Source organism: Helianthus annuus, chromosome 15 (assembly GCF_002127325.2).
Source record: "Helianthus annuus cultivar XRQ/B chromosome 15, HanXRQr2.0-SUNRISE, whole genome shotgun sequence".
NCBI lineage: Eukaryota > Viridiplantae > Streptophyta > Magnoliopsida > Asterales > Asteraceae > Helianthus > Helianthus annuus.
In genome coordinates this window covers 113,555,177-113,566,331 of record NC_035447.2, presented here as the reverse complement: position 1 = coordinate 113,566,331, position 11,155 = coordinate 113,555,177, and the positions used below count along the sequence as shown (strand labels likewise).

General features: G+C 36.3%; 2 protein-coding genes across 2 annotated transcripts; both read right to left on the bottom strand.

The window, feature by feature from the left end:
* Positions 1–464: 464 nt before the first annotated feature.
* Positions 465–2,431, bottom strand: LOC110929088 (proteasome subunit alpha type-7). The gene is made up of 3 exons (XM_022172206.2): positions 2,147–2,431; positions 880–1,294; positions 465–807 (listed from the first exon to the last, which is right to left on the bottom strand). The coding sequence occupies exons 1-3, from the start codon at positions 2,317–2,319 to the stop codon at positions 649–651; spliced, it is 747 nt and encodes a 248-aa protein (XP_022027898.1). The 5' UTR covers positions 2,320–2,431; the 3' UTR covers positions 465–648.
* Positions 2,432–3,523: 1,092 nt separating this feature from the next.
* On the bottom strand, positions 3,524–8,221 carry LOC110929087 (calcium-dependent protein kinase 28). Its single transcript, XM_022172205.2, has 11 exons — positions 7,620–8,221; positions 7,121–7,251; positions 6,976–7,017; positions 6,777–6,888; positions 6,413–6,661; positions 5,646–5,772; positions 5,441–5,556; positions 5,264–5,371; positions 5,121–5,183; positions 3,923–4,096; positions 3,524–3,852 (listed from the first exon to the last, which is right to left on the bottom strand). Exons 1-11 carry the CDS (start codon positions 7,971–7,973, stop codon positions 3,682–3,684), a joined length of 1,647 nt encoding a protein of 548 aa, XP_022027897.1. The 5' UTR covers positions 7,974–8,221; the 3' UTR covers positions 3,524–3,681.
* Positions 8,222–11,155: the final 2,934 nt, after the last annotated feature.

Sequence of the window (11,155 nt, the reverse complement as noted above, 5' to 3'; positions counted from 1 at the left end):
TCCCTCTCTCTTCCACCTATACGCCCGTGAGCTCACAAACATTAGCATTGTGAGCTATTTACTCACAGATGTGTAGGTGATCACAATGTTACGAAAATTATTCTTGGCAACAATTTAGGGACCGTGAAGGTGGAGTACAATACTTCACTGAGTCTACTTGATCTCAAATACTTCTTTACTCGTTTTCATGACTCGTTTTATGTAGGTTGAAGATCATTACGGGAGGTGGGCTTTTAAGAAAGAGATCACACATGCTTAAGACACGACTATCCCAACCTTGGTTCGTGGGTTTAAGCTTAAATAGTCAATCTGACACAACTAAAGCAAATGCCCTTAGATCACAGTTCACACACACATCGAGTCCTTGAGTCAAGACTCATAAGTTTGGTTAGTAGTCTTCTTCATCCTCGACACACACATCACCGGAATCCTATTCTTGCTCGGCTGCAAGCAGCATGCCATAGTATAACTAACCGAATCCAACAGTTTTGTTAAAGAATCATCTAATACACAAACCCTAGTGACGGGTATGAACCAAAAGCATAAATAAACATTCCTTAAAAAACTACAATAAGATTGGTGAACGGAACACAAATTCAGGAGTTCTAAGAAACACAACAATAAAACCTGGGGTTGATCTTTGACACGTTATGTTTCCTTAGCAGGAGCCTTCTTTGCAGCCTCGGCAGCTGCTTTTTCTGCTTCGATCTCTGCAACAACGGCATCAATTTCCGCTTCCTCAAGTTGCCGGAGTCCCTCCTTTGTCATCACAGCAACTTCTATGTTCTTCCCTCCACTCTCAACAACCTAACGTCAATCATATAATGTAATTAATATGTGAAATAAAAAAAGCAAGGTAATTAATTAATTAGCACTTACTTCAAGCAAAGCGCGGATGGCAAGTTTTATAGTTTCTTGACCAGAGGTCTCTTTGTAATTCTTTTCAAGAAATTCCCTCATGGAATTAGAGTTCCTACCAGTGGCATTAGCTTTCCACGCAGAAAACGTTCCTGAAGGATCTGTCTGGTATAATGACGGAACACCAGTATAGGGATCAAATCCGACGATCAGGGTTGAAAGCCCAAACGGCCTGACACCACCACTTTGCGTGTATTTCTGTTGAAGACCTGCAATGTAACGTGTAATATACTCCACGGTTACCGGATCCTCAACAGTGAGCCTATGGCTCTGGCACTCAATTCGTGCCCGGTTGATAAGAACACGCGCATCTGCCTTGAGTCCAGCACAAGCCAATGCAATGTGGTCATCCAGGCTCACAATTTTCCTAACTGATCTGCAAACACAACATTAATCATATTATCAACAACATGATAAACTGTATACAATACAACCTTGAAAACGGCCTGAGAATTGTCTCACAAGCAAATATATTATACATGTATCTAGGGGTGTTCAAAACTATCCGTATCCAAAAATCTGATCCGAAATATCCGATATCCGAATCCGAAATATCCGAAAAATCGGATATCCGAAATTCGGATATCCGAATTTTTCGGATTCGGATAGTGATTTTCAAAATTTTCGGATATCCGAAATATCCGAAAATTTAATTTTCATTTTTTTTCGGATATCCGAATATCCGAAAATATCCGAAGTATCCGAAAATATCCGAAATATCCGAAATATCCGAAAAATATCCGAAAATTTATATTCGGATATCCGAAACTATCCAAAATATCCGTTTCCGAATATGAAAAAAATAATAAAAAAATAAAAAGTTGGATTTTCGGATATCCGATTCACTATCCGAATCCGTATCCGAAATTTCGGATATCTCGGATATCCGAAATTTCGGATACGGATTCGGATAGTGAAATCTGGTATCTATGCAAATACATGATGTGCTTGCAGAGTGTTCAATAATGAATATTTAACAAAGAATTAAACATACAAATGTTAAATGCCATAAAACACTATCACTATTTGAACTACTGGTACTGGAAATTAGGGCTCAAATTAACTAACTAATCATATCTACCAATATTTCACATCAATATCAATCAACAAACACAACATTCAAAACTAACAGTTGCATTCACAAAATAAAAAAGCAAAATTAAATCAACAGTATCTCTAACAAACACATAAAAATTAATCGAACAGTTACAATGACGGATTATTATACCTGGAATCCTGAAGTTTAACGGTGGATTTCTTCTCGACGCCGAGGACGACGGCGTCGGTGCCGCGAACGCCAACGGCGGCGTTACCTTTGCGTACGGCTTCCAATGCGTATTCGACTTGGAAGAGGTGCCCGTCCGGCGAGAAAACTGTGATAGCTCTGTCGTATCGAGCCATATGTGATCGGTTTAGGGTTTTGTATTCGGATTTGAAGGTTTAGGTTTAATTTGGAAGAAAATTGCAGAGGTTGTTATGTTAATGGTGATCTCTCTGACTTTGGAAGCAAGGCAAGTTAATGAAAAAGAAACAGTAAGACCCCTTCGACTTTCGGAAAACTCCAATTCGCCCCCTTGTTCCCTTTGTAGCATGATTATAGAAAATTACTAGTCGTTAATAGGTCTGTGGGGTATCGGTGAGCGATTTCAGGATTAATCGGATTTAGACTTGTATATGTAATTTTCAGTTTTATGTATACATGTACACATTTTTATATGCAAATATTTTAAGTAGGTATGTTTTAACCCCTCTATTAGACCCATTTTTTTAAGTATAGAGGATAAAATCGTTGAAATCTACATGTTATGGTTGGAAACTGGTCGGAATTTACAGGTTTTGGCCAAAATTTACAAGTTTTTGGCAGGAATCGCCGATTTTTTGACGGCCGACTAGGGCCGACTAACGATTAACGAAAAATTAATTAGTGACCGCCAACTAGTCCCGATTTTTACAACACTTGTTTTTAGTATACCCATCTCACGTATAGATTTATTTCACTTTGTTTTTGGAACTTTATAACTTTTTTCTATCCTTTTATTTGTCTACTTTCAAGTGGGTTTGTACAACTTTTTCTTGTTTATTTGCTCTTTTCACCTCTATGACTATACAAATCGTATACACGTCACTGATGTATGGATGGTATGTTAATGTTGTTTTCTACAAAAGTGAAGAGGGTGTACAGTTAGTTTCCTCTTACTTGGAGCAATGTTTGCTCATAACAATAATAGTAGATGAAAAGAAAAAAAATATATAAATAAAAACTTTAAATAATCAAAAAGATATAGAAAAATTAAAAGATTAAAGAGATGTATTAGAGTTAGAAAAATTTTATAAACTAAAAAGCAAGTTTACAAATTTTTAAAAGATCATCATATAACCTCAACATCAATTTATGTGGTGTTCAAATGTGCTGTTCTAGATCTTATGGTTTTTGGATGTCAAAAAATGGTCAGTGTTAGGCGAGTATTACGGCTGTCTGGTTTAAACGAAAACGGAAAAAACAGCATCAGCGAAACTGCTACTGTTTGACCTGCCACGTTGACCAGCAGTCGGTGGAACGGTTCGATTTGTTGGTTCCAACAGTCCTAGTTAGCGATTCAGCCCCTGATTTACACCAGATTCGGTGCTTAAAAAACAACATTTTCACTTACACTGCAAAATATACACTACAGAAATGACTTAAGATCAATATAAACTATGTTCTTGCATACATAGTATAAATTACAAAACATGTGAAAACCTCAAGTCTTGTTCTTCTTCTGTTTATGTTTCTGTGTTTTTAAACGTTTTACGTGAAGCTTTATGTGCAGTTGGACTAGAGATGTTGCTTGCCGTTCTCAAGAGTCTACGAAACTCCGGCAAACTAATCTTCCCATCTTTGTCTATATCAGCCTCCTCTAGAATCGGATCTACCGACCCTCGCAAACCCGTATGCTGCAAAAGTCAAAAGTCAACATGGCAAAACAGTTGTTCTGCAAGTAAAACATTGAAAAGATGTTTGTACCATTTTGATTTCTTCGGGAGTTATGTACCCATCTCTATCCACATCGAATTTTTCAAATGCGGCCTGTGATATTTGTTGCCATTTTTCGGAGTTATGTTCCTCCAATTGATGAACATGGAGAGTCGCTGCCACAAACTCTGTGAAATCAACAAGCCCATCTGTGTTGCTGTCGATCTGCGTCGAAATCATTGAATTGACAAGAAATTAGTAAGATTTCAAAGTTTTTAGGATCGTTATTCGTTCAATATGTACAACTTGAGACCCAGAAACCCGGATAAACCCATGGGTTAAACGGGTTGCGCCCAACTTAACAAGAGCATAATAGGTTCCTTTCTGTTAAACACATGTGTCCAATTTTATCCGAAACCCGACCCGAATTCAAAGCAACCCGAACCCGAATACCCCAAAAACCCAAACCCGACCAACCCGAATCTCCTTTGGTCAGTTATCAGGTCACTTTTTCCCAGCCAAAAACCCGACCCGGAAAACCCGAAACACGAAAAAAAACCCCGAGCATTTATCATCCATTTTTATAGATTTGTTTTGGTTTGGACTTTGGAGTCTCTAGTGTTTGGAACATTAAGTTTTTGGACTTTTGAACATTATAATATCAGGGTGGGGTTCTGGTACAAAGTGTGTTTTTCCTACAAAGTGTAGGAAGCGATCTCCACCATCAGATCAATGTGTTTAATGGCTGAGATCAACTTGATGGCAATTTCGTAATATCATATTGTCAAATTATGTTTGAACTTTGATGATATTTAAAAAAGAGTTAATTGCCCGGATGGTCCCTGTGGTTTCACGCTTTTCACGTTTAGTCCCCACCTTTTGAAAATAACATGTATGCTCCCTATGGTTTGTCATTTTGTTACTCGGATGGTCCCCAAACATTTACTCTGGGGACTATCCGAGTAACAAAATGACAAACCATAGGGAGCATACCTGCTATTTCCAAACTAACTGACATCTACTCAGGGACTATCCGAGTAACAAAATGACAAACCATAGGGAGCATACCTGCTATTTTCAAAAGGTGGGGACTAAACGTGAAACCACAGGGACCATCCGAGCAATTAACTCTTTAAAAAAATACATTTATTTTCATTTTACATCTAAACCTGAAAACCAAACAACCCAACCCGAACTAAACCGAACCCGAATAATCACATGCTAATTTATTTAAAAAGAATACACTTACCGCTTCTAGAATCTCTGAAACACGCGATTCTTTGATCTTCCATGGGAGGTCTTTAGCTAGAGCCTGACCGAAAAACAACGCTAAATTTATACCGATGAATCGGATCATTTGATTATTCAATGTGACATTCAAAACACACATACCTGTCTCATTTCCTCAAGACTAATCGCACCACTTTTATCGATATCGATCGCATGGAACTGATCTTTGAGATCAGCTAGTTCCTCTTCATCAAGAGTGCTAGCCAATGCCTGCAACACAATCTTCGGCTTTTGTAACACGATAAGACAAAAGACGAAAATACAAACAATACGACGTACCCGTAGAGCAAACTGTTTCAAGCGACCGTATTTCACAAACTGGCGCATGTTTGATAAAACAGAAATGTCGAGCGGAATTTCTGAAGCACTTCCACCTTCCCGAACCCATGGGTGTGCTATAAAGTCCAACAAGTTAAATTTAACACACGTATAAGCGTAAAATACAATAAATCAAAGTTTAAAAAAAATACAGCGAGCAACGTACATAGTGCTTGAGCAGCAGTGAGCCTTGCGCGGGGATCTTTAACAAGCAATTTTCTCACAAAATCTTTCGCACTCGTGCTTATGCTCGGCCATGGCTTTCGTCGAAAATCAGGCTTATTTCTTAATACCTATTAATTTAAATTTATATCATATATACAACTTTGATTATACGAGTAAATTAAAACAAGGGAAAATCACGAAAATGGACATTGACCAGTCAAAATTACGAAAATGAACATGTTCCGTGTCTGTGGTAGCCTCAATCCCTGACTATTGCGTCTGCCATAGACTCATGAATCCTAGCGAATAAGAAGTTGTTGACACGTGTCATCATCCTTAGTTTTTTTTTTTTTTTTTTTTTTTTTTTACTTTTCCACCATGATTTTTAAACAAGCATAACTTTTTCATAAGTTAATATTTTTTTAAAAGTTTGCACCAAATTAAAAGAGAATTTTATTATCTTTAATATGGTGTATTTTTTTTATTAAAAATAGTATCGTATGAAAAATTATGCTTGCTTTAAAATGGTGGTGGAAAAGAAAAAAAAAGTAGGCGCGCAAACCCATGGTACGATCTCAGACGCAAACTTTGAATCTCAGACGCAACCTCTACGTTAGACGCAATACTCAGGGATTGAGGCTACCATATACGCAAAGCATGTTCGTTTTCTTAAAGTGGAAAAGTCAAGGTCCATTTTCGTGATTTTCCCTTTAAACAACAGGAAGCGGTCTTCGACTTTGACTGACGTAACATTTCATGCAAAAATACCTCTTTAAAAATGCCATCCTCGGTTTTATCCCAAAAGGGTCTACGCCCGCAGAGCAGAATGTATGTGATTACGCCTATACTCCATACATCAGAAGCGGGTCCAGATTTACGCTTTAATACTTCAGGCGCTACATAATATGCACTGCCAACGATATCGGTAAATTTCTTTCCTGGTCTTATGAAGTCTGACAATCCAAAATCTACAGCCTTCAAAGGTGAGTCTTCTTTTGTTGACTTGAAAAGAAAATTCTACAAAAACAATGAGACAAAGATAAGGTTAGCCGTTAGCATCACCGTGTTAATGAAAAAATCTCGTGTGGCCGTAATTGACTATTGACCTTCACGAGTGTTTATTTGCTGATACCTCTGGTTTCATGTCGCGGTGTACCAGACCGTGTAAGTGGCACTGCGCTGCAACTTTAAGCATTTGTCGTACTACTATTGCGGCATCCTTCTCGGTGTAACGACTGTCTTTCCTGGACAAACAAAATCGTATCACAAAATCAAAATTTATAGATGCGCGTTCTTTGACTTTTATGAAGTCAAAGATGATGAGTTCTTACTTCGACAAAATCCGATCCAGTAATTCACCGCCTTCACATAACCTGAAAATAAAAAGTTATATAATCAAAATTTGTCGAAAAGCATCAAAATCCTCATTTTGACAAAAGAAATTCACTTAGAATGCAGTAGATTTGCGGAACATACTCCATAGCTATATATACGTAGGAATCATCTTCAAACGCGTTGTAAAACTGAACTACATTCTCGTGACCACTTAACGCTCGTAATATTTTGACTTCTCGCTTGACATCCTCAACAGCAACCGGAAGGATCATCTGTCATCGAATGCAAATAGCGATTTAACACCACTAAGTTCATAATTAACTACATGGATTCATACATTACTCAAAACATTAAAGTTAGATCACTTTTTACATCCATTGCTGCATTTTTCATGTGACAAACACATCACAAAACAAATATAAGTAAGACGCGAATACGCAATCGGGTGATTTTGAAACCAATCTTTCTAAAATTCAACATTAAGGGTCTAGAAAATCATTAAAAATCCACAAAAAATTATTCACATGATTCTTGATCCACATTACATATTTTGATCAGCATCTTACATTTTCATTTTAAATACAAAAAGACACAAACTTTATAACTCCAATCAAACAACAGACAGACAGACAGACGTTACCTTATTTTTATCAATTTTCTTGACAGCAATACGATCTCCACTAACTTTATCAATAGCAACATATGTATACCCAAACTGACCATGACCCAACAATTTCCCAATAGAATACCTCTGATCAAAATCTTTAAGGTACCCAAAATCTGTTCTTTTCCCACAAGAAACCACTCCATTCTGTCTCCTTGAAGTAACCTTATTTTTCATCTTGTTGTTGTTATTATTAATCCTATGTTGTTGTTGATGATGATTCTTGTGGCCTCCATGATGGTTCTTGTTAGCGGTTGTTGTTGCTGTTGCTTGTTGGCGGCGGTTGCTGTTGGAACCATTGATCTTTGTGTTTGAAAAACAGAGACCCATTTGTTGAATGATCAAGATTGATCAAAAAGTTTGAATCTTTGACAAAAAGATTGAATCTTGTGACAAGGGTCTTGTGAGAAATGAAGTATAATTCATCCCATGTGTGAGAAACAGAGAAGAAATAATCAAGAAACTGAAATAATAATGGAAATAAATAAATAATTAATAAGAAAGAGGAAAGTTTGAAGTAGATAGGAGGAAAGAGGGGAGAAGGGAGAAGGGGGTGTGGTCAAAATAGTTGTTATTTTTGGGGTGTGTAAGTTCAACCGTGTAAACATAGGGGAAGAGGCATAACAAGTTAATGACAACACTATGGTTGATGGTGATAAAGTGTGAGTTTACCAAGCAACTTTAATTGCAAAACTTTCGTCACACGATTCAACAATCTTTTGAGTTGGGTCATCTAAAATTTGATTATTGATGTCTTCAAGAGTCACGTTACAAAATACCCACGTATCAAGTTATCAACCAGGATAGGGATTGAAAAAAAAAAAAAACCAAGCCCAATCGGTATACTTACCCGAAGCATTTGAGAAGGGAATACCCGATACCTGACGGGTATGGATTGGGGAAAAAATGTTGCTGAAATAGGACGGGTATGAGATTAAGTGAAATCCGACCTAGTTACCCGAAACTATATACATGTTTACACGAGCCATATACCCGAAAAATTTTAACTTTTATTTGATTTTCACTTAACTATCATTTACTAATGTTTTATTCTAGTAGTATCATTACTTGAAAAATATTTTTTTTCAATATATATTTTGATGATGCTTATATGCTACGAAATACAAAATTAATTTTTGAGATTAGTATTAAGATATATTCACATTTTTTATATATTTGAAAAAAAAAAATATAATGATAATAATATATGTGTTATTTATCTTAGTTTAATATATTCCATAGATTAAAAAACATAAAATTAAAAAGGAAAGCAATATATACATATACACACACATGGAAATCCTAACATGTTTTTTTTTGTAAAGCAATAAGAGGTATGCTCAATACATGCGGGTATGTCTGATGTAGAAATCCTAACATGTTTTTTTCTAAAGCAATAACAGGTATGCTCAATACATGCGGGTATGCCTGATATCTGATGGGTAAAGAGCCAGATAGGGGAAAAGACTTTACAACCGGGAATGGGATTAGGATTAATCATACACGACCTAACATCATCCCTAAATCAGGATCGTCCTTATAATTCAAGGGTCACATAGGACTTCAAGAAGATAGTCCCTAAATTCTTGAGTTTAAATGAAAATTGACTCCTTAAATTCATGAGTTTAAATGAAAATTGGGACCCTAAAATACGGGTTTCAATATTTGTTACATACGGTGAGTTGGGTTAAATAAAAGGGTTAATGGATTTAATCACCCTCAACTATGGCCATTTGGCCGATGGCACTCTCAACTTTCACTTTGGCTCAGACCACTCCCAACTTAACACATCGATTGTCATGGCACCCCGTCGTTAAATATTCACTAACCAGGTTACTAAAATTAGCCTATGTGGCAATTTAATCTGATGTGGCATTCATACGTGTCAAGTATACTCATTCATCTTCTTTAAAACCCCCAATCCCTAACAAACGCATTCTGTAAACCCTAATCCTAACTCATAGAGCAAGTCAGATGCACCTTGGAGCAAATCCATCATCAACATACGATCCGGTCGATTGATGTGAAGAACAAGCCCTAATCTTGAATCAAAATGAGCTCCTCTTCTATGTCTTCATCCACAGTATCCAGAAACCCTAAATTGTTTGCATAAACCCTGATGCAATCAACTAGGGCCTATTGTGAAGCTGATTACTTGCAAGCCATTGAAGAGATGAGGGGCATAAACCCTGATGCAGTAGAGGCCTTATTGAAGCAAAATCCCAATTGGTTCAACATGTGCTATTTGAACACTCACACAAAATGTGATGTTATAGTAAACAACATGGCTGAAACTTTTAATGGCTTTATCATCAATGCAAGGTCCAAACACATTATACACATGTTAGAGGACATAAGGATTCAGGTCATGAGTAGGCTGGTTACTAAAAGAACAGAAATGAGTGTCAGGGATGTTGTTATATGCCCTAAAATCCAAGAAAAGCTTGATTTTTCAAAACAGGCTGCATATAGATGTGAGGTGTATCCCTCATCATACCATGTGTTTCAATTCAGGGATTTTGATGATGTTTCAGTTGATCTAGATAATAGAACATGCACATGTAGGAAATGGGATTTGAGGGGGTATCCATGTAAACATGTATGTGCAGTAGCTGGGTTTTTGCATAAAAATGCAGAAGAGTATGTTGATGTGTGTTACCACAAATACACATACCTGAAGGCTTATGAAAAAAAAATTTGATTATTGATGTCTTCAAGAGTGACGTTACAAAATACCCACGTATCAAGTTATCAACCAGAATAGGGATTGAAAAAAAAACCAAGCCCAATCGGTATACTTACCCGAAGCATTTGAGAAGGGAATACCCGATACCTGACGGGTATGGATTGGGGAAAAAATGTTGCTGAAATAGGACGGGTATGAGATTAAGTGGAATCCGACCTAGTTACCCGAAACTATATACATGTTTACACGAGCCATATACCCGAAAACTTTTAACTTTTATTTGATTTTCACTTAACTATCATTTACTAATGTTTTATTCTAGTAGTATCATTACTTGAAAAATATTTTTTTTTCAATATATATTTTGATGATGCTATTTATTATATGCTACGAAATATAAAATTAATTTATGAGATTAGTATTAAGATATATTCACATCTTTTATATATTTGAAAAAAAATATAATGATAATGATATATATATATATATATATATATATATTATTTATCATATTTTAATATATTCTATAGATTAAAAAACATAAAATTAAAAAGGAAAACAATATATACATATACACACACATAGAGATCCTAACATGTTTTTTTCTGAAGCAATAACAGGTATGCTCAATACATGCGGGTATGCTTGATATCTGATGGGTATAGAGCCGGATATGAAAAAAGACTTTACAACCAGCAATGTGATTGGGATTAGGATTAATCACCCATCATCATCCCTAAACTAGGGTCGTCTTTAAGATTTCAAGGGTCATGTAGGACTTTAAAAAGATAGTCCCTAAATTCGTGAATTTAAATGAAAAATGTCA